The sequence below is a fragment of the Fundulus heteroclitus genome, chromosome 20, assembly GCF_011125445.2.
Source record: "Fundulus heteroclitus isolate FHET01 chromosome 20, MU-UCD_Fhet_4.1, whole genome shotgun sequence".
Taxonomy (NCBI): Eukaryota; Metazoa; Chordata; class Actinopteri; order Cyprinodontiformes; family Fundulidae; genus Fundulus; species Fundulus heteroclitus.
Window position 1 is genome coordinate 21,410,991 of NC_046380.1, and position 24,556 is coordinate 21,435,546.

General features: G+C 40.1%; 1 protein-coding gene across 3 annotated transcripts in view; it reads left to right on the forward strand.

Annotated features, from left to right (window-relative positions):
* Positions 1-24,556, forward strand: part of bsnb (bassoon (presynaptic cytomatrix protein) b) — a 140,859-nt gene that overhangs the window by 110,855 nt on the left and 5,448 nt on the right. For 2 of the 3 annotated variants that reach the window (XR_004933603.1, XR_004933604.1), the window contains exons 5-11: positions 662-6,922; positions 12,988-15,061; positions 15,413-16,305; positions 17,370-17,487; positions 20,738-20,887; positions 21,053-21,108; positions 24,198-24,313. Coding sequence is in view for 1 of the 3 variants with exons in the window: in XM_036152224.1 (XP_036008117.1) it covers positions 662-6,922; positions 12,988-15,061; positions 15,413-16,305; positions 17,370-17,487; positions 20,738-20,887; positions 21,053-21,093 (9,537 nt within the window). In the remaining 2 variants the exon portion in view is untranslated. Of the gene's footprint in view, positions 1-661; positions 6,923-12,987; positions 15,062-15,412; positions 16,306-17,369; positions 17,488-20,737; positions 20,888-21,052; positions 21,110-24,197; positions 24,314-24,556 lie in introns of those variants that run through there. The other variant, XM_036152224.1, reaches the window with a different exon arrangement.

Genomic DNA, 24,556 nt, shown 5'->3' on the forward strand with positions numbered 1-24,556 from the left:
TGTTTGTTAAAGAAACTGCAAGCTTGTTGTGTAACGTGACACTTCGTGATGATTTTAAGCATTCCAAGCATGTTCTTTATTCTTCAACGGGTCAAAGAATGCAATGGAGAATGCGACAAAGATGGCAAACACGCATGTAACCAAATGACATTTGTCTGTAGATGTTTGTATGTTCAACTGTCTGTTATATTCATTCTCTGTCAGTGTCAATTTGTCCATCTATGTGCACATAACACTGAAGGGGAAAGTCAACCGAAATCAATACAATATGGTCTTTATTGTTTTAAAAGTTAACATTGCTCCTATATAGTAATTTTCATATTTTTTGCAGGTGTTTCTTTTTTAATTATTGCAAAGTTTAAATGAAACACAAATATTTGGGTTGATTTTATCCTAAAGTGTTATATATCTTGTCAATAATTTCAAACATAATTAATCTCTAATATTTTACTATTAGAGACTATTTCATCTGTAATAATTGTAAGAAAATATATGTAACCTTCAATCACCTGAAAATATGCATAAAGATGTCAATGCTGATAATCTGGATGAAATAGTGGAACATGAAATGTGCAGTGAAGCTTGTAATGTATCTTGTATGAGTTCATTATTAAGGCCTTTTTTAGCTTCTAATACCTTGCATTTTTTTCTCTTTCTGCAGGACTCCAATAAATCAAGTACCCAGAGCTTAAGTGACACTGGATACTCTTCAGATGGGATCTCCAGCTCACAAGGGGAGATTGCAGGTCAGATCCGAGAAGAGGGAATCAAGCTTAATGAACGAGGTGCTTCCATCCCTTCAGACATCAACAAATTAGAGAGCTCTATGAAACCTCTGCTTGAATCAAAAACTGCCTCAGACCCAAAGTATAGACCACATTCGCTTTCTGTGGGTCAAGAGCGAAACTACAGTCCTGATGAAGAAGCAGCAAGGGATGAATCAGAGGATGACCTCAGTTGTAAACTTCGCCATGATTATGTGGAAGACAGCAGTGAAAGTGGTCTGTCACCCTTGCCAATAAGACAGAAGAAGTCCCATAAAGAATTAACAGATGAAGAATACATGAGGAGGCAGATTATGGAGATGAGTGCTGATGAAGAAGAACTAGAAGAATATGGAAACCAGAAAACCAAAAAGACGCATAAACCCAGTGGAGATTCGAGCAAAGAGAGAAGGCGACTCTCACATCAGTCAAATAGTTTTGAAGAAGATAAAAAAGTATCTGAAGGTGCTTATAAAGCAAATGAAGAGGAAGATGTTGTTATGGCTGGAGGCCTTCGACGATTTAAGACTATCGAGCTGAATAACACCAACAGCTACAACCGAGAAATTGAGCTCAGTAATGAGCATGACCTACGAGAACCAGAACTCGAAATGGAGAGTCTGACTGGTTCGCCAGAGGAGAGATCAAAGGGTGATTATTCATCCACACTACCTGCCACCACACCCAGTTACACTTCTGGAACATCACCCACCTCTGTGTCATCTATGGAGGATGACAGTGACAGCAGTCCTAGTAGAAGAGCACGACTTGAAGAGGCAAAGCAGCAGAGGAAAGCTCGACATCGGTCCCATGGGCCTCTGCTCCCCACAATTGAAGACTCCTCTGAGGAGGACGAACTCAGAGAGGAAGAAGAACTGCTAAGGGAACAGGAGCAGATGAGAGATCTTGAGCAACAGAGGATTCGAAGTACAGCTCGGAAAACAAAACGAGACAAAGAAGAGCTGCGGGCACAAAGACGCAGAGAACGGTCCAAAACTCCCCCCAGTAATCTTTCCCCTATTGAGGATGCATCACCAACAGAGGAGTTGAGACAGGCAGCAGAGATGGAGGAGCTTCATAAATCATCATGCTCTGAATACTCACCTTCCATGGACTCAGAAGCTGAAGGTTTTGAGATAATTGGTGGAAAACTTTACAAATCAGGAAATGAATTTAACCTTCCAACCTTCACTTCACTCTATTCACCAACAGATAAGACATCAACACCATCTGATAAAACCTTAAAGAGTGCAGAAGAGGTATATGAAGAGATGATGAGAAAAGCACAACTCATGCAGAAACAGGGACAAAAGGGGTCCTCTCAGCCAGATAGTGGCCATCATCTCGATGCTGGAACCTCCCTAACACCTGGCTCAAGCCCAACACAAGTTACTGCACCCTTATCCTTCTCCGGCAGTGATTCAAGAATGGCAGGCATGCATGCTGCACAGCATCTATCAAAAGAAACGCAAAACAGAATGATGACACAGAGTGCCAAAATTGAAGGAGTTGTTGGAGTAGCCACTACTAAAGCTCAAATTAGTCAGGGAACCTCAGCTCGGCAGACAGGAAGCACGGCGGCTGTTGGCAACAAAGCAGGTCTGCAGAGACCAACACAAGCAACACCTGACCCTGGATCATCTTCTTTGACCTCCAAAGTTTTTTCTCTTTTTAAAGGACCCAGCCCTCCAGTCTCCCCTACAACATCTCCAACACAAAGTCCAACACATTCTCCATCTGTTCGACCCACTAGCAGTAGTGGCAGGCAGCTACCAACCTTGCCTTCTGGTGCCACAACAGCTCCAGCCTCCCATGGTGCACAGGCACCTCAAAGGACAATGTCACCTCGTCTTGTACGACAGCAGTCATCCCAAGATTCACCTGTAATGGTCATAACCCTAGGCTCTGAAAAGTCCAGCCCCACTAAGCCAATTACCGTAAACTCATCCACTTCCCCCTTATCGTCACCGACACAGGCCAATTGTAAAACCTTGTATAGCTCACAGCCCCCTTCAACAAGTTCCCCAACATCACCTCAAAAGCATTCATCTCAACAGCTAAAACATTCTTCCCCAACGTATATTGAAAAGGTAAATGTTGGTGTCAGTGCTGGGACCACAAGTGCACAAGGTCGTGCTTCAAAAGTTGTGGGACAAAGTCAAACACAGCAAAGCACAACTGTTGTAGATCTGAGAGCTCCAGCAAGACCAGCTCCAATTATTATGACAGATCAAGGAATGGATCTAACCTCCCTCGCTTCTGACACAAGAAGATACTCTCTAGGAGCCGAGCAGTCCTCAAGTAGACACACAGCAGTGCAGCCTCTTATTATGAACCTCAATGCACAAGAGCAACCACATGTTTCTGTATCAACCCCAACAACAGTAAGTGTCACAGTTGCAGGGTCAACGTTCATGTCTCAATCCAAACAACCTGTTGTATATGGAGACCCATTACAGAACCGTGTGGATCTGGGGCAGGGTGTTGGATCTGCTGTTTGTTTATCACAAAGTAAAACACCAATTTCTGATCCATCCATACCCAAAATTGATGCCTGTCTAGAAAATCTTGGCATACAGCAGCAACAACTGCAGTTGCAGCAGCAGAAACTCCTCCAGCAGCAGCAGCTTCTTGAACAACAGCTCCAGCAGCACCAACAACAGTCCTCTTTTGCTCGATATAATTTAGCCAATCAGGTACAGCCACCGCTGATGAAAAAAGACCTTGTAGTGACACAGACAAGCGGTGGGCAGCCTGTGGTGACTGTTAGTGCAATACCTAGAGTTTCTCCTCTTGCTCCACCATCAGTAACTTCTAATGTATCCCTTGAAATGTATGGTGGAGTTGCCTTAGAACTAAAAAATAAGCCAACAGTGATAAACCTGTCAACAGGAAAACCCCATATTATGATGGTACAACTTGATGAGAGTAACACATCAAAAAGTGGGACAATGACTCAGCTGGTTAAGCGAGAGGAGCAGCCCCCTGCCCCACCACCTCCTCCTCAGGTTTTGGATCTAACTGGGCAGCTTAAACAAGAAAACCAAGTGGCTTGCTGTGATGTTGTTTACAAATTACCATTTGCTGGTACCTGTCCAGGAACATTCTCTCAGAAGCCATCAACAGTGTCCTCAGATAAAAGTCTCACTGAAACTTCTCAAGCAGCACACTCTCCTCAGCCACCACACTACATTGTTAGCCAGGAGCAACAACAACAACACCAGCCTCAGGTTACGCAAGGACTACCCGAGGAACACAAACTATATCCACCAGCTATGGGCTCTTTGGGGAGATTGCAGCCCTCTATGTCTGATACTAATCTGCCTTCTACTAGTGATGCTGGTCCCTATCAGAATAATCTCCAGGGGGGTCTTGCTGTAGATCTCAGCAGTATGAATCAAGGTTATGATGGTGGATACCTTGGCATGGGGGCACAGTATGGATCTTACACAGACTTGCGTCACCAGGGGGATTTTACAGGACCTTCATTACCCATTCGTAGATATGGCTCCATGTCAAATATCAACTCTGATTATGCCAGTGGTTCACGTGATCTCACAGGATCACAAGACTCCAATCTGGCTCAGTACAGTGCAACTACTGCTAGGGAGATTAGTCGTATGTGTGCAGCCCTTAACACTGTCGACCAGTTTGGAAGCCGTTTTGGAAATAACCCTGAACTGGCAGCATATGGAGCTGGAAGAGGTGGACCTTTAGCTAGGTTGAATATCCAACAAAGCCTGGCATCAATAAGGGCAAATTTGCTTTATGGGCCAGATAGCAGGCAAGCTATGAATGGCCAAGCCCTAACAAATCTAATCAATGCAAGACAAGCAAGTATACGCGCCTTGTACCCCACTGCTATGAGAGGTGGTGATGGCATGATATATTCCACCATTAACACTCCCATAGCTTCAACCTTGCCAATTACTACACAACCTGCCCCTGTTATTCGTCCCATGCCAAGAGGAATTTACAGACCCTACCCTACAGGTGTAACTGCTGTACCTCTGGCTAGTCTCACTAGATTGCCTCAGATGACTCCCAGAATGCCTCTGTCCACACAAGGCCCATATTCCTATCCCCCTCCAAATCAGTATCCTTCATCTGTCACACCAACAGGAAGTGCTGCTGTATTAAGTAGCTCCCAACAGGAAAATCCAATGTACCTTGGGAAGTCTTTAACGACAATATCTGGAGCAGCGGGTACCAGCATTCCACCAACCCCACCTGCAGCACACTTGGGAGCACAAAATGTTCCTGCACCTGGTATTCAAACCACAACAGAACAGAAAATAGACCAATCTCAATTTACTTCACAAAGTATTGCATCTCTCTCACAAGCTCAAGGCCAGCCTTCAACAGCCCAACAGGCTAGAATGCAGATGCAGCAATTGCCTACACAGACAGAACCTTTATCTTTGACCCAAATCCAACCTCAAACACAACCACTCAGTCAGCCTCAGTCTGTAGTTCTCTCTCAGGACCAGACACAAGCTGAAACTACCCAGGCATCAAGTTCCAAATTATCCCCTCCCACTGATGCACAAAAAAACAAAGAAGAAGAGAAGCTAAATCAGCAACAAGAACAACTGCTACAGCTAGAGAGAGAACGGGTTGAATTAGAAAAACTTAGGCAGTTGCGCCTGCAAGAGGAGCTCGAAAGAGATCGAATGGAGCTTCAACGTCACAGAGAAAAAGAACAACTGCTTGTTCAACGTGAGATCCAAGAACTGCAGACAATAAAACAACAAGTCCTACAACAACAGCAAGCAGAGAGGGAGACACAACTTATAATGCAAAGAGAACAGTTGGCCCAGCAAAGAATGCAGCTTGAGCAAATTCAGACTCTGCAGCAGCAGCTTCAGCAGCAATTGGAGGAGCAGAAGAGGCAAAAGACAGTGGCAGTTGAAGCAGCGGCAGCAGCTGCAGCTGCTGAGGCAGCTGCAGCATCAGCTGCAGCCGTAGCTGCAGCTACATCAGCCCAGAGTGCCATCCACGGGGTAGTTGTTGGAGCAGGGGCCCCTCAAGGGGTTATATTCTGTGATCAGACAGGTAGAGTGATTCAGCAAGATGGGCAGAGTGTGCAGTTTTGGCAGGATGGACAAGTTGTCCAAGCAGTGGTGGCTTCTCGACCCATTCATAGCTCCACCTCAGAAATGTCTTTGAGAAGCAGTGACAAGCAGGCTGATTCTAAGATTATGAAAAAGCAGAATTCCATGCCTCGTCTGAGGGATGGTTCAGAAGAGGACTCTGTCAAAAGGATTACAGACAGCTGTGTGCAAACAGATGATGAGGATGGTGAAGAAAGGTACATGAATAGGCGTAGGAGAACAAGGCGCATTGCAGACTGCAGTGTACAGACTGACGAGGAAGACCAGGGAGAATGGGACCAACAGCCAGTAAGGCGCAGACGGTCTCGTGTGTCCAAGCACTCTGAATCTAGTGGCGAGGCGAAATCTGATGGCTCTTCCAAAGTGGTTTCTGCAAGTATAGCTATTCAGACCACTAATGACTCATCATGTCAAACAGAATCAGACCTACTTGGCAGAGTTTCACCTGCAATCCACATTACTATGGCAGAGACCTCAAAAGTTGATCTGTTGCATTATATAGCAGCTCCGGAAAGAACTCACAAAGGCGAGAGTCTAGCCTGCCAGACAGAACCAGAATCACATTCTCAGGGAGTAGTTGCCCCTCAGCTGAGTGTCCCTACAACTATTAGCCCGTACTCGACAAGTCTCCATATAGTAGGTGGAAATACATCTGACACAACTTCTCCCAGACTCCAAGGAGTTGCTAAATTTGAAAGGAGGAAGCCAGATCCTCTGGAAATCGGCTATCATCAACAACAAAATGAGTCTTCATCTCGCCAACCCCCCAAATCTCCCCAAGTACTGTACTCCCCAGTTTCTCCTTTATCTCCTCATCGGATGTTGGAGACAACTTTCGCCTCCCAGGAAAAGCTTAACAAGGCCCATGTTACGCCCCAGCAGAAGGCCTTCACTACTGAATCTCCACAACGCCATCAGACTCTGCCGAGGCCTATAAAAAGTGTGCAGCGCTCTATGTCGGACCCTAAACCTCTCAGCCCAACATCAGAGGATCCGGGCAAGAACCGTTTCTCCCCGTATCACCAAGTTTTGTCCAACAGTCAGGTACAGCATAACCATTCTTCTTTGAAAACAATTTATTAAGCATTTGATCTAGGATGATGTATGTAGAAATGTTTTTTTAGTTGAGTTAAAATGGCACTTATTTTCAGATTTAGAGTAGTAAAAGCTAGAAAATTAAGCTCCAATACATAAATGATTGTGGATATACATCGGTAACATGCCCCTTTCAAGTTTTGTCAAATTATGACTGATAAATTCAATATATTTAACTCAGATTATATGTGATTGTCAAGGAAATAAAACCTCTCTCATTGCTTCCCTTAATTACCAAGACAGAGATGATTTTATCAAAGTCAGAATTTAATATATTTTTAGAAGAAGGAAAACAGCATTGGACACATGTCGTAGAGAGGGTCTGGTCTGCTCTGCTTTTTTCTGTTCTAACAAAACAAAGAAAACACTGGTCTTTTAACCATCCTGCTCTCCGGTGATGGCCTTGACAGCCAGACTCCTCAGATCTTGTCTCTATCTAAGACGAAACACATTGACCAGCTGCTGTTAAAAACAGATTAAACATCTAAGCAATTATGTGGAATTATAAGCCAAGGCTGAATAAAAAAATCTTATGCAGCTGTGATAAATAAACACACATTTCTGAAGGGTTTTATGGAGTAAGGACAATTAGGTATGATCTTTCAAAGTAAAATCTGATATGGTATGATAGTGATTTGGATTCAGTCCCCTGTTCTCTGATATCCCTAATTAAAATCCAGTGCAAACCAATTTACTTGAGAAATCAGTCAGAGCTCACCTGTGTATCATTTTATCTCAGTATAAATACAGCTGTTCTATGAAAGGCCCAGAGATTCGTGGGACAACATTAATGAACAAACAGCATTATAAACATCAAAGAACCCAGCAGAAAGTTAATAACAATAGTTGTGGAGGAGTTTAAAGCAGGGATGGGTTGTAAAACTCATCTTCAAGGTTTTGAGCATATTAAAGAGCATTGTTCACTCCATCATCTGAAAATGTCGAGAGTATGGCCTAATTGCAGACCTACCAGGACATGGCTGTCACTTAAACTAACAAATTGGGCAAGGAGAGCATTACTCCCAGATTTCACATCCTCCGTGATTGTTCTGTTCCATTCATGTATGTACACGTTCAACTAACGGAGCAGCTACACTGTTATTTTAATTAATGAGAACAGTTCCACATCCTCCATGACTACTTCGACTGTCACCATCGGCAGACCAGCTCTCTGTCATTCACCGTCAAATTACAAAATAACTCCAATTTCTTGTTCCTTTCTGGTGCCTCCAGGCACCGGCCAGGTCAATCTCCAGAATTGCAATCATAGCCAACAGGAAAAAGAACGTCAACAACCTCTGGTTTGTCATATTTAAATGGTGTGAATAGAGATCTTTAGCCACAAATTAAATATGTTTTTAAAATAAGCACAATAAAATAAAAGTGTTTTATTTAAATATCGGAGGCAAATCACTTTTTTTGCACAAAGTAAGGAAGTAGATTTGCTTTTTCAACAGTTAATTAGATTTGCATTCTGTTCGTAATGAGGATGCTCATGCTTTCCTCTGGATTCAAGGAACTTTGGAGCAGAGCTATATGGAGTAACTGCGGATGTAGTAGGCTTTGCTTTTCACAGACTCCCGGAGGCGGAATATGTGGAATTACGGGGTAAATCAGAGAAGCAGCAAAAGGTTAATAGTAACTCTGGAGGAGCTGTAGAGATCCACAGTTCATATGGGAGAGAATTACAAGGACAACTTCCACAAATCTGACAAGAAGAAAGCTCTAAATGTGGTTTGCTATAAGTCATGTAGTGAGCACAGCAAACATGTGTTTTGATCAAATGAATCAAAAATTTTGATGAACATCAGGGAAACACATCCCCATGGTGAAATGTGGTGGCAGCATCATGCTGTGAGGAATGTTTTTTCCTGAGAAGAGATAAGAAAGCTGGTCTGTGTTGTTGGATGGATATAACACATTTAATTTGTAAAAGAAAATGCACAGCTGCAAGTTTCCTTGCACTTCACAATTGTGCACTGCTTTGTTTTGGTCTATCACATAAAATTCCAGTAAAATAAACTGAAGTTTGCGACTAAAAAACACGAAGATGAATACCTTTGCAAGGTACTGTAGAAATTAATTTACAAACATGCAGTTTAATAACCTTAACATTTCATATAGATGTAGATGAATAATCACACTAGATCTGGCGCTGAAGAGGAGGTAACATAATGTTCTCATTTGAGCATCTGGCCATGCCACAAAAGACTGTGCTGTATCTCCTCCTTCATCTTCCCCCTATACTTTCTCAGTCTGTTTCTCTCTCACATGCTGTGATTGTGCATTGCCTTCTATATCTGGAGAGCGCCTAAAGTGCTGCCTGGAGGACACACAATGTGGAAAAAATCCTGATTCTGCTATGCTCTCTGTGTGATTGTTAGCAGCTGGGCAAAGTAAATTAACACTGCTCTACACTAGACCAAAATTCGTCTTCACATTTTTATTTACAATCTGGAGTGTTAGCGTTTAATACAACGTTTTGTTGGAGAATACCTGACAGAACCACCATGGATCTACCTAGCATTTATATTTTGTAAGTAATATAATAGCATACATTTCTTTTGGAATGTTGTACTTTCATAAAGAGTGTTTGATTGATCCTGCCTGCATGCAATTTTCTGATATTCATGTAAAAGACCAAATACTGCTTATTTTGCTAATCTTAGGATGAACATTTGGTCTTATTGTCATATTCCTTTTAATTTGTCCATTTTTTAGGATTTAGTTTACACTTTCAAAACAGCTCAAAGATATATATTCGTTTTTTTTAAATCAATAATTTAAAATTTTCAGATGACAGTTAGCTTTATAAAATAGAATGCTGTATTGCTTATGTAACAACACATAGTGTAATTTTAATTCTTGGCTTAGAAAACTCAGAGACACACAACAAACATACAAAAAAAATCCAGCGAACACAATATGTGAAAAAACAAGATAAAAATAAATAAATATATGAATTGGGACGGATACAGAGGACATATCATCAGCTAGTTGATTTGATTTATATACTTACATAATACTAAATTGGTTGTAATGCTGTCTGGTTTTATTAAATTTGTCCATGGCTAATGTATATTAGTTGTAGAGGCATCTGCTGTAGTAGATATAATACATAATAATACAGCTATATTCAATAAATTAGAATATATATTTCAACAAGATCTGTTTGTCAAATTAAAAATACCTTTTAAAAAACAACAACCTTTAAGCCAGTATTAAACATACTTTTTATTAAGCCCTAATTTCTGCATGAAAATGCTGCTTTACAATTGGTCTGATGCAATATTCTAATCTTAAAGCCCCTGGTGGTACTCTAAATTAATTAAAAACAACCTCATTTTTAAGTGTGTAATAACTACTACAGAAAACGTGGAGTGTCATAAACGTGACGATGTAAACATGTCCTCAATGTATTTAGTACCAAGCTACTGCTAATAGCTACAGTCATTGTGTAAAATGTTCTTTGGCACTTTTGCCAAGTCTGCTTGTTTTTTTGTTTTGTTTTTAAAGGCGCTTGTAATTTCTGTGAGTCACGTTTTTTTGGGCTTGTTTCTGATTGTGCAGTCTTTGCATGTTTTTTACTCCTCCACCGACAGCACAACCTCATTTAGGAGACAAATAGGGAAAACGCGTATGGCTGACAAGTTTGTCCTCTTTTGGCTACTGAAATCAGAAATAGCGATGCAACATGCCGCCTTCCAGTGGGTGCACCAGTACCTGTGTATTTATAAACTACTAATTATAAGTTATGAGAATGCTTTCATTTGTGATGTGAGGTTATTAAAGTTTGACAGAGTATGTATTTATAAAAGTAATATAATAGAGTAATAGCAATTTTTGATAATTAAAGAACTAATTGGTTACACACGGTCCCTTTAAAGGTAGTCTGTGATTTTTCCGTAAGTTTCCCCAAGACCCTTCTTGAATAACTGTGCAAGCGCAAAATCGTCTTACCTGCTCTTCTGCTCCTCAGGGGGATCGCGAGAAAAAAAAATCTTCCAAATCTTATTTCTTTCTACTAAGGCCTTCCTCTTCTTATCGTAAACTTGTACGCGGTTTGCTTCTTGCGACTCTCAGACATGTTTAAATATACGGTGAGAACAGCCATGCTACAATAAACAGCTAACACCGAAGCTAACCACTAAGCTAACCGGACGCATAAACATTAGAAGTGCGCATGTGCAGGCAGCAAGCGGAAACTAACAAGGAACATGCATGCACACTGGCATTATGTGAGCGCGTCAGAATGATTGCTGTGTGGGACAACCAATAGGTAAGGTGATAACCCCGGAACTTGAGGGACAGAGGGGAGTGAGATCAGGACCAACTTTTTACATGCTTGCAGCTCCCACAGAGATTGATTTTTTAATCACCTTTTTCTGAATACATAATACATTGACTACTTTCAGGATGGAAGGACAATTTTAACCAGTATAACAAAAAGTGTTTCTGGTGTAGGTACCAGATCGGCTCAGGTGGTCAGAGGGGGCCTGCGCTTCCCGATGACGTCAAATATATGGCAACTCCACTCAAACAAACTACATTATGCCCGCGGTCTCCATTTGTTACAGATCAATTTTATTTTGTTAATTTACAGTTATTTTCCAGTAACTTAATCGAGGCATGAAAACTTTTAACATCATTTTGGAATGCTTCTGGGGTAGTCTGACAATTTAATCTGTAATTTTGCAGGATCAAAGTTACATCTTAAGAGAAATTTCCTTCCTCCAATTTAAAAAAAAAGGGAAACTAAACCATAAACTCTTTTCATTTTTAATAACAGTCTGCAGCCATTTTAATTTTATCACGGCATTCATCACTTTAAAATCAATAACGTTTATTCCTCTTTTTTCTACTGATATTACTATGTCGTTTTTTCTGATTACATATTTTTTATTATTCTAGATGAAATTGTGACAATATTCTTCCAAAAATTGAGCCAACTGTCAAATATTTTTTGATTTTTTTTTTTTTTTTTTTTTTGTAAAATGGCTTGAATATTTGTTCTGTCATTTTCAGTGTGGTCCTTGTTAATCATTATACCTAAATATCTTCCCTAATTTTTATCAATTAAAGTGGGTTGATTATTTTGAATTACTAAGATTTCACATTTTTCTATGTTAATCTTTAAGCCTGAAGCTTTTGAGAAAAAGGAAACCCCTAAATTAACTAAATAAAATTGATTCGTTACAAATGCAGACCGCGGGCTCAATGTAGTTTGTTTGAGTGGCGTTGCCATAATGCGACGTCATCGGGAGGCGCAAGGCCCATGGAGAATTTATTTGTAAAACTGTCCGTTTACAAACCGCAATACCGCTCTTGAATAAAACCTACACCCCGCTATAATTACTTTTAGTAAGTTGTCCAGACCAATTACAATATTTTGTGTAATTGTGCAAACGTTAGCATGTATAGTGACGTCATTAGAAGGCGCAGGGCCCTGAGTCGATCTGACCACCCGAGCCGATCTGGTACCTACACCGGACAGGATTACCAACTTTAGCTTTAACTACAGTATTTTTATTAGCTGTTGGAAGAAAAACTATAACAAAAATAATGGCTTTAAAACATAATTGGTCTGTGTTATTATATATAATTTGCATCCCTTAGTGATTTGAGTTACTGAAATAAATGAACTTTTTAATAATATTGTAATTTATTGAATATGACTGAATATCAGAATATGACTTTTACTTTAAAAATTGGAGTTCTACAGATTTACATTAACTATGGTATAAATGTAAAGCAATGCAAAGTCGTTTCACCTTCTTTTCAAATTTGAGATTGTGCAATGTTCTAAACTGTGTTAGTTGAAATATTATTTAATACTTTGAAATCCAACAGTAGGTATTTTGACAACACTGTGCTGAATACCTTTTTTTTGGTTTATGAGATAAAAAAGTATGTTGACCTGCAAATATCAGCTTAACAGTAATAAGTAAATGCACATAAATGCATTTGTTTGTGGCTGAGTGTTTGTTTTTTGGTGTGTCTGATTCTCATGGCAGATGGCCTCCCTGCAGCAGCAGCAGAACGCTCTGATGAGGAAAGTAAAGAGGACTCTCCCCAGCCCCCCTCCAGAGGAAGCTCCGCTCCCCATTGTTACCCCAGCACAAATGTACAGCTCCCCTGGCATGCCTCAGAGGGTGCATCCAAGACCAAGCCAAGGAGTCACCAAGGCTGGCCTGTTGAGTGAATTAAAAGCAGTGGAGCAAGAGTCGTCAAAGCTCCGCAAGCAGCAGGCCGAACTAGAAGAAGAAGAAAAAGAGATTGATGCCAAGCTACGCTATTTGGAGCTGGGCATTACGCAACGTAAGGAGACCATGGTGAAGGAGAGGGAGAGGAGAGAGTTAGCCTATTTGCGATGTATGGGTGATGCACGAGACTATATGTCAGACAGTGAACTCAATAATCTTCGGATGGCTGCTGCAACAGGAACCTATGATGCTAATGGTTTACTGACAAGACCTAGTACAGCACCACTGAGTCAGTTTAGTAATGAGCTCAATGCAGCATCCCAGTATCCCCCAACCTCCTCCTATATGCCATATCCATACCCTCAAAGTCAACCTTCAACACAGCAGCCTGGTTCTGCTTACCAGCCAATAGGTTTCCAAACTCCTCAATACCCTTCATCTTCTGCACCACAGCCTGGAACATTCCAACCCCATCCTCCAACAGTTCCTGGGTACCAAAACCAGGGAACCTATTCCTCCCGCATGTATGGACAGCCTTCCTATCAAACTGATTTCACAATGCAGCAACATGGTCACCAGGGCTTCCATTCACCCGGTCAGCCAATGCCAGGACAGAGCCTTCCTTATCCTAGTCACAGTTCCTACCAGCCTGGCCTCACCTACCAGCCACAGGCAGAAATCCTTACCGTCCATCAAAGACCAAGGCAAACTTCTTTGGCTGACCTTGAACAAAAACTTCCCACCAATTATGAAGTCATTAGCAACCCAGCAGTCTCAGTGGCCACATCTGCTCCAGATGCCAACTATGGACCAGTTTACAGCAATGCATATGGACAATATCGCCCCCCTGAGCCTGGCCTAACTCACTCTGTGGATAGTCCCACCTCTGCTTACACGTCAGATGGTCTCTACACATCCAACCTGGAGCAGAACATTCCAAGGAATTATGTAATGATTGATGACATCAGTGAGTTGACAAAAGACAACACAGGTCAGCCCACCGATGCGCTTGGTCATCCTGTGGGAGGACGGTATCGCAGTGAGAATGGCTCTGCAAGAGGAACTGGCTATGAGGAGCCTGTTGATGCTTATGGAAGACCGACAGGATCAGCTGGTTATCAAAGCACAGCAGACAGTCGCACCAGCACTACAGTGAGTGGCGGCTCCTCTTATTACTATGATGATTATAAACATTCCTCTCGCTCTGGTGGCCACAAAATCTCGTCCAAAAATCTTGCTCCTGCTGTAGTCTCCTCTAAACGTAGTAAGCACAGGAAACAGGGAATGGAGCAAAAGATTTCCAAATTTTCCCCTATTGAGGAAGCTCGGGATGTAGAGTCAGACCTTGCTTCATACACAATGACATCAACTGCTGGCACCTGTCCAGTTGGGTCAAGATCTAAAAAGCTTCAAGATGATGTCACTTATGGCATGAAGAAAAACACATATGATCAACAGAAATATTACGGCACCAGTCATGAGGGTCTTGAAGAGGACGACCGCATGTACAGCTCTGGAAGGTCCAGATCCACTGGTTATGGTATGGATAAGATTTCGTCTAGAGACGCTCCTGGTCACCGCAGCAAATCGTACGAGAGAGATGCCATGGAGCGATCTCATAGAAGCAGCCGCAGTGGACGTCCTCCAATGCGAACTCAGAATTCAGAAGAGGAGAGCCCACTTAGTCCTGTTGGGAAGCCTGTAGGTATGGGAAGAACGTCTGCAATGTCAGAGGCTCACGATGTGAGAAACCAGTACGGTTCCAGCCATTCGCTGCCAGACGTGCAAGACCACCACAAGAAGGAACTTCCCAGAAGTCACGTCTATAAACCAGATGATCCTTATCTCGTAGATGACATGCACTGTGCTGTTTCTGATAGTGAAGGTAACTGGTGCTGAATTAATTCTTCTGTGATTTTTTTTTCCCACCCTTCAGATGTGCTGAAAAGACTGCATGTGAATTCTGAAGGAGAGCTTATTTTTTTGGTTCTCTTTTTTTTTGTCACATTCATAGCCAAAGCCAAAATATTTTCTACTTGAGTTTTGCATGCATGGCTTTTAAGTTTTAGGTGAGTTGTATTCTATGTTTTTTTTTAAGTTATTTTTATTTTTTTCCGTAACCTGCATGGCTCTGGGCTGTGGAGCATGTTTTCCCACTTCCACATAAATCTGCATGCTACTCCACTCCCCACATTAAAGCAGTTGATTGATAATATGTGTATTGCTTTTCAAAAAGCCTATCATTTGGGCCAAGAGGAGACTGATTGGTTTGAGAAACCACGGGAGGCTCGCTCTGATCGCTCAAGACATCATGGGAGCGGCGGTCACTCCTCCACAGGGAGACGTAGTAAACACGCCTACCATGATTATGAAGAGCCTCCAGAGGAATACTCTCAGCCAGATGAGTACAACCAGCGCCACCCTTCTTCTTTGTCACGTGACCACCGCCACCATGGCAGCAGCTCTGGTAGACACAGTTCTGCTCGCCACTCTTCGGAGGACCCCAAGACTTCACGCTCTTCTAGGACCCACCCTAAAGACCAATCTGGTCGCACTGATGGCAGGGTCTCCTCATCCACGCAGAGAAGGAGTGGTACAGACCCTCGCTCTGCCCACGGAAGCCCACGCAACTCAGGAGACTTCTCTCGTGAGTCTGCCTCTGGTCATCACCACGGCACTGGTGGTCGGACCCAGAGATCTCAAGGTGATCGCACAGCCGGCAGGAGACAAGATCCTTCTAAGCCACAGAACCAGCAGCCACCTCAAGGACATGCTGGGCAGCAGCGATCAGAGGGTCAGGGGCAGACGGGAAGACATTCAGGTTCTGAACAACTTGACGGTAGCCAGCAGACTCCGCAGCAGCAGCAGCAGCAACAGCAGCAGCAACAGCAGCAGCAGCAGCAGCAGCATCATCAGCAGCAGCAGCAGCAGCATCAACACAGTGTGCAACAACAACAACAGCAGCCGCCGCAGCACAATCAGGCCCCCCAAAGTAGCCAGCCACCCACCAACGCTGGAACTGGACATGCACAGCAGCAGCAGCAGCAGCAGCAAGCCAAACCTGGACAAGCTCCATCACAGGGACGTCAACCAGGAATCGGGTCTGCAGCAGGGCAGCTGGCCACAGCGGTAAGTGGATCTGGTTTTAGTTTACCTGCATGGACGTGCTTATTTTGTTGGGATATTTTACAATAGCAGCTTTATAAAAAGTTAAAACTACTGCAAAAGTTTTTGGTTTTCACATTTTGCTATCAATAAGTATGTTTTAGAGGAAAAACACTTTAATTTTATTCATCAACCTACTCACAACATTTCTTCCAAATACCAAATAAGAATCATGTCTTTTCAAGCCTTAATTTGCAGAAAATGTTTTCAGATCTCAAGAACTACAAAGAACATTGATAGTACATTAATTATAAAGCATCACAAATTTATTGTTTTTTACCTTAGCAAGGGTTCAAAAATCAGTATTTAATAATGTTATTAGATGATGTTACATTTAAAAAAAATTGTAGTTTTAATGTTTCTTTGTATGTTCTTTGCCAGTTTTTCCATTTTGCTGATGGGCTAATCGATACCTTGTTATTGTTGGAATTCAAAATATTCTGGAATATAATAGCTAAAATGCTGATTTCAAAGAAACATTTGCAGTGGTATCTTGCTTGTTCCCCTCATGGCTTTAGTCCTTTGTTGTCCATCTTGATGTTTATTAAAGCTATCAATTAGAAAGGAAGCCTGCGTTTTCTCAGCATATTTAAATATTTGTTTTAAATGTCACAAAAAGTATATTTGATAAAGTGTGAAAAATACCCTCTTACTCTCTTAAACCCAGTTAGGACATTATGACTCTGCACGCAAACCAATAAATGGACGCAAAATGCACAACATAGAAAAAAAAGACTCAGTTACTGGGACAAAAAAATTCAAAAGTGATTACCACCTTACTTCAATGTTAGTTGCTTCTGTCTACTGGTTTAACAGGTATATATGACATTAATTGTTATATATTGTTATAGCCGTTGTACAAAATGTATTTTTGGCATTTATTTTCTGCTCCAACATTTGTTTCTGTTCTGTTTTATCAACACTATTACTCTATGACATGATGGCCTGCTCATGCTATTATACCCCAAATTTTCAAAAATAACAAAACAAACTACAACATATGTTTTCGTCTACTTAACATTGTGTAGGGAAAAATGGATGTCACACCTGCTGCTGCTACTGTTGGCCCAGGAATGAAACCTGCAGCAGGAATTGCAGCAGCACCTCAGCCAACCAAAATAGCCACACCACCTCTAACTGGCATTGGTAAGATTATGTTTTCCTTTTATTCTGAGCTAAACAAGTGAAAAGAAGACATTTTATTTTTTGCTTGATAATCCACTTACGCTATTTATAAATTACCTTAGAGATTTGAAGAAAGTATATTTACTATTAATACAATTACATTTATTTTATAAATATTTGTTTTATTTTTATTTTATTTCAACATCTCTAGTAAAATTAAATGTGCACCAAAACAAAATCTTAATGTGTATCTTCAAAAAAGTGGGGACTTGAGGTGATGTATAGAAGTAAAATTTGTTCTTATATATTTTCCACCGGGATTGTTCCAACAGAAACAAACAAAAATAATGGCCAGGGGGAAAAGAGAAATGTCATTTTTGATCTCCATCAGTATCAAAAGGATTATTTGAAGGGACAATTTAAATTAATTCAATCAACAGTGAGAAAGTCAGTTTTATTATCTGCCCAAGAGAGGAAGTCCCAGCAAATTTATCCCAAGCTCAGACCATGCAGTTAGAGAAATTACAACAAAAAACATGAACTCCATCTCAGACTCAATAGGCCTCAGTAACATGTTAAATGTATAAATTCATGATAATATGGCTTGTTTAGATAGATGTTTGCAAGGAGAAAGCCTTTCTTCCGAAAGTAATATGGCAGAAAACTTGGGTTTGCAAAGTTTCATCTTGAAGAATCACAGAACTTGCAGAACAATGTCCTTTATCCATATGAGTCCAAAGTAGAAATGTCTGACCACAATGAACAGTGCCAGATTTAGCATAAACCAAACATAGCGTTCCAGCACAAACCCTTCTAATCAGCTGTCAAGCATAGTGGTGGAGGTAGGATGATTTGTGCTTGTTTTACCACAAATAATAAAAAAAACAATCCCAAACACAGCAACAAATCTGCAACAGATTAACTGGAAAATACATTAATCAAACTTTGCAATTGCCTAGTCAACGTCCAGATTTCTACATGACCGAAATGCCGTTGCTGGACCTGAAGAGTTCTCTACAGAACCTTTTGCTCGCAAATATTATCTGTTGTATGTTTTTATACACTTGAGGAGAACGCCAACAATTTAAACCTAATGACCAAACTATTTTCATTATGTCCTGATTGAAGAGTTAAAGGTATACTATGCAACCGGGGTTGATTTTCCAGCGAGGCTCCCCCCAGAGGGCGAAAGTAAAAGTGCACTGTTGTAAAGATGCTCAGCTGTTCTGGTTCCTCCGTCAAGCCAGGCGCGGTTGTTTTGAGCTTAGCAGACAGGCGAACGCAACGAAAAGTGGAAAAAACGGCAGTACAAACAATGACTAACACAGTGAAGGTATGAACATCAAGCTTCCCGCAGCACTATCTTGCGCCTCGCCAGTTTTATTATTATTATTATTATTATTATTTTTTTTTTTTTTTTTATGTTGGCGAGACGCTACCGCCACCGCCTCGCCAAGCCGCAGCCGCCGCCGCGGTAGTGTCTCGCCAACATAAAAAAAAATAAAAAAAATAATGATAATAATAATAATAATAATAATAATAAAACTCGATATGCTTGCATGTTTATTTGACGTTAACACGCGGTTCTTTGTTGTTGCTTTCGCGCGTGCATATAGTGAATGGCAGGGCAAAAACACATGGAGTTCTCGCCGTAAAGCGAGACTTCTGTGTGTGCGGGCCGTGAGCTCTTGCTATTGCAAGTACGGTATTTCCCCCACAGACCCCCAGGGCGGCCGAGAAAACCTTTGTTCGACCTGAAATGACTCATTTAATCATCCAAATCGGTATGGAACACATTAATTAACTGAAAAATGTTGCATAGTATGCCTTTAAAACAGAGTGTTCAATATTTTCTTTGTTTCTACAACTGTGTATATCAGGGGTGTCAAACATACGGCCCGCGGGCCGGATCCGGCCCGCCGAACAATTTAGTCCGGCCCTGTGGCTAAATGCATATCATTATATATATATATATATATATATATATATATATATATATATATATATATATATATATATATATATATATATATATATATATATATATATATATATATAAAAGATTTTTTTTTTCTTTTTTTTTTTCTCCAGTGTCCTGTCTGGCAATGTGGCAATAAGATGCCACAAAGAGCTCATCAGATTTGACTTTCACAAGTGGACAGGATAAAAGGAAGAGAATGATAAAACAATTATTGAAAAAAACATGTACTTCATTTAATTGAAAATATGCAGTTCCTATATTGTGTTTTAATTAGCAGATTAAGCTTCAGGTGTGGAAAAATTCAAATCATTTCTTAATTTTTATCTGTTTGATGTATTTTGTCATGCAGGACAGCGTTTTTAAGTTCCAAAAAATGTGAATAAATGTTTTTCAACATTGTATAATCACTGTGATCAGTTCCTATGCATAATGCACTTAAGTAAATGTTTAACTGAGTAAAAGTATTGTTGAAATTGCACATACTTTTCTTAAAAACGCTGAGGTTATTCATAATATATTGTGTAAAAGTGAAATTAACTTAATATAAAAATCAACAACAAGTCCACATTTATTAGTTCTATTTAGTCTTGCAATGAGTTTACTCGTGTGGCCCTCTTGAGATCAGATTAAGCTGAATGCGACCCCTCAACCAAAATGAGTTTGACACCCCTGGTGTATATATTATTACTGCCCCTTGACAAGAAAATACACAAGGGAGAAAACAAGAAAGTAAAAGTGTATTTTTTATAGATACGATATATAAATACAAATCAGAATGTGCTTCACAATTAAACAAGAAAAACATGTAAGAAACTAAACACAAGCATTTTATCTCAAAGCAAGACTGACAATATGAAAAGCCCCTGAATGCACTAAAAACAATCAGCATGGTCATGTCACCTCCACTTGACCCTTTCGTCCTAGATTTCCTAGATTTCTACCGAAGCCTGGAGTTAGATTTAAGCAACATGCCAAACAGGCAGGATGCAGAATTTCTGTCGCCACACATTTGATTTTCAAGATGAACACAGCAAGCTGAGAAAATGAAGTTTGAACTTCTCAGAAATCAGTTTGATCCTGCTGCATAAAGGCTTGATCATCTTCAAAGAAGTGGTATCCTGCATTTATGCGCTGCATGTATATGCATACACACCAAGTATAGCTTTGAACACTTCGCTGAAGTTTCAGCAATGCACACCATTTTTCTGTAGGTTTTATGAATGTCTTAATAAATTAACATAACTTAAAAACACAGTGTGACTGGAATGTGTTTTGTTGCTTTATTTGCAGGCTCCAAGGCGGCTCCTGTTGGAATTGGCAGCAAGCCTGTAGGGATAGGAAGCGCTGCAGCAGGTCAGGCCCCGGGTCCTGAAGGAGATAATGTTCTTACCAAAATTCTGCAGGGAGGAGCAGCAGAGCAGGCAGGAAAACTGGGAGATGGTATGATCATTTATTTTATCTTTTGTATATATATATATATATATATATATATATATATATATATATATATATATATATATATATATATACATACATACAATTCTACAACATTTCTTATACTTTGTTAGGTTATATTTACCCAAATCTCTTCTGTCAATCTTGCAGCTTTGACTGGGCTTGGGAAAAAGTTCACCTCATTCTGGTGAACTAAAAGGAGACCAGTAAGTACATTGCAGTTTATATATATATATATATATATATATATATATATATATATATATATATATGTGTGTGTGTGTATATATATATATGTGTGTGTGTATATATATATATATATATATATATATATATATATATATATATATATATATGTGTGTGTGTGTGTATGTATATGTATATATATATATATATATATATATATATATATATATATATATGTATGTGTGTGTGTGTGTGTGTAGACTACCCTAAAACCTTTATTTTTATGAGTAAAGGGAGGAAAAAATCTCTGTGGAGAAGTGCTCCAATACTTAGAAGTGAAAATAGGGAGTGTCAAAAAGCAGAATGCAGGTGGAGAAAGACTAGACTCCAGGTTCACTATGACATTTGTAAAGAGAGACTACAGATATAATTTACAACTGAAAAATACAAGCGAATCGTTCTTCTCTGAGATCATCAGCAAAAACATGAATAATGCTTGTGCATTATTTGCCACGGTCGGGTTAAAAAATCCTCCTGTGACCATGGCATCTGAACTCCACTCCACCAAACAAATTTGCTAACTTCTTTACTGACAAAATCCAAAAGATTAGATGGGCAGTCTGTACACCCATATCAAGTTTAGTAACAAAGTTGTCTCCAACTAGAACAGATTTTGACAAAATGTCCCAATTCACCCAAATAAACCAAAAAAGTTTAGAAGAAATCATACATCAGCTCAGTTCCTCCTCCACCAGTCTTGCTGTTTTACCCACAGTTTTCCTTAAGTGGGACGACTTAACAAAAGTGGGTGACTGTGGCATGATGGGTTGAGTAGTTGTCTGGTAATCAGAGGGTTGTGGGTTTGATTCCAGCTTCCCCTTGCCACATGTCGATCTGCTCCTGGTTAAGGCACTTAACCCCAAGTTGCCTACCCAGCTGCAAATTGGTGTATGAATGTGAGAGCAATTGGGTGAATGTGGCTATAGTGTACAGCGCTTTGGGTGGTCAGCATGACTGGAAAAGCACTATATAAGTTCAGTCCGTTTAAGAAGATTTTGCTTGTCTTAAATGTATAGTGGACAATCTTTTTTCGAGTTCCTTGGGGATCATTTTATCTATTGGTCGTCCCACATGACGACCACATATCATTGTGATGCCTTCAAGTAACACACGTACACGCTCCTTGTTAGTTTACGCTTGCTGACTACAGATACGCACCTCTGGTGTTTATGTATCCCAGAGTCACAAGAAGCAAACTAGTTTATGAAAAGAATGTGTTTATATTTTGTCAAATCGATTACTGCAAAGTTTTTTTCACAGGTCTGCCAAAAGAGTTGATCAGACAGCTGCAGTTGATCCGACTAAGAAATTAGAGCACATCACCCCAGTTCTAAAGTCCTTACACTGGCTCCCTGTATCTCAGAGAGTAGACTTTAGAAAACTTCTGTTAGTCTATAAATCACTGCTTAAAAAAACGGCTTAACATTAAAATATAATAGACTTGTTATCAGTGCATCAATCCTTCAGATCACTCAGGTCTTCTGGCTCAAGTCCACTCTGCATTTCCAAACTGGAAACAAACACAGAGAAGCAGAATTTAGTTTTATATGCATCACTTACCCGCAACAAACTCCCAGAAGACTGTAAAAGTGCTGAAACCTTGAGTTTCTTTAAACCAAGGTTGAAAACACACTTGTTTAGAGTTGCCTTTGAATGTCAATGTTTTAGTTTGTAGTCCAAATTACTTTAATCTTGACCTGCTGCTACTATTTCACTACAACGTACTTTTCTCCGCAATAATTTCTCTCTTTATGAGTACCCTTGAACTGTCTTGTTATTGAAATGTGATATACAAATAATCTCGCCTTGCCTTAAATAAAACAAGTGCTATCAATTACCTTTAGAAGTCACCTAATTAGTAAATATAGTCCGCTGGTGTGTGATTCCATCTCACAGATCTGCACTTTATGTAGGAGAGATAAGAAGAAAGCCACTGTTGAAAGGAAGCAATAGGAAGTCCTGTTAGCACTTTGCCACAGACCATGTACGGGACACATCTAACATCCAGCAGAAGGTGCTCTAGCCAGAAGAGGCCAAAATGTAACTTTTTGGTCAGTAATCAAATTGCTGTGTGTGGTGGAAAACTACAACTGCACATCCCTCTAAACTCACCATCCGAGCAGAGAAAGGGAAGTTGTTTAGAGATGATTGGAAGACATGATTTCCTCGAGGGCAATCCTGGATGAAAACCTGTTACAGGTTGCAATAGACTTGAGACGGGGTCTGAGATTCACCTTCTAGCAGAGTAATGACTCTAAACATAGAGACAGCAGAGATTGTTTAGATAACATGATAATGTCCTTATATAGGACATTTTTGACCAATCTGTATAATCTGACCCAATCTGTATAATATGATTGAACTTGACTTTGTAAAGTGCCTTGAGATGACATGTTTCATGATTTGGCGCTATATAAATAAAATTGAATTGAATTGAATTGAATTGAAATGGTAAATAGACTGATTTTTATGGTTCCCTTCTAGTCATCCTGACCATTCAAAGTACCACATTCACCTAATTGCACTCAAAAATGCACATATTTATATACTGATGCACATTTTCATTAGGCATTATTTTCTCTACCAGTCACTGGGTGAGAGGCGAGATAAACCCTGGTCAGTCCATCACAGGGTTGGAGCAATTTTGCAAAACAAAAAAATGGCAAAAGACTCAGTCTCTGTGTGTAAAGCTGGCAGAGACGTGCGCCAAAGGACTCACTCCAGAGGGTGCCCCTACAAAGGAGCTTGATACAACTGCACTGCACACTTATCAGATTTCTATTTTTAAACATACTGAAAAACACATTTTCCTTCCACTTTGCAATCATGTGCAACTTTGTGTTGCTCCATAACTTAAAATCCCAATAAAATAAAAAGATTTTTGTGACTGCAGCATGAAAGAATGTGCAAGTCACTGGAAAAAGAAGTTGGGTGACGCTTTAAGTGCCTGTGAGATGGCAGAAACTGGGCAGAGGACATAATGTATGGAACAGTTTTATGGAAAATGGTGATGTATTGGTTTAATGCTTCACTGTTCTTTTTCTTTCAGGGAGTACAGGAATGAACTGAGACGGACTGGTTGCTTTGTCCCGGAAAACCTATGAAACCATCTTACATAATATTTTACATCCACCAGGAAAAAGAAGAATGATCCTGAATGCATCAGTCAGTATAGAGGTTTTTTTATTGTTCTTTTTTGACACTTAAACCATTAACCAGGTAAAAATGTGCTAATGGGAAAAATTATTTTACAAATCTAATATTTTATTTATTAACTTAATGCCAAATTTAACATCTGATTGAAAATGGTAAATGCTGATACTTTTCAGAATTTTCCATTAGTTAAGATTAAATTGGTTAATCTGGTTCACCAAGACTCAAAAAGAAATCTTGTAAAATTGGGATTAA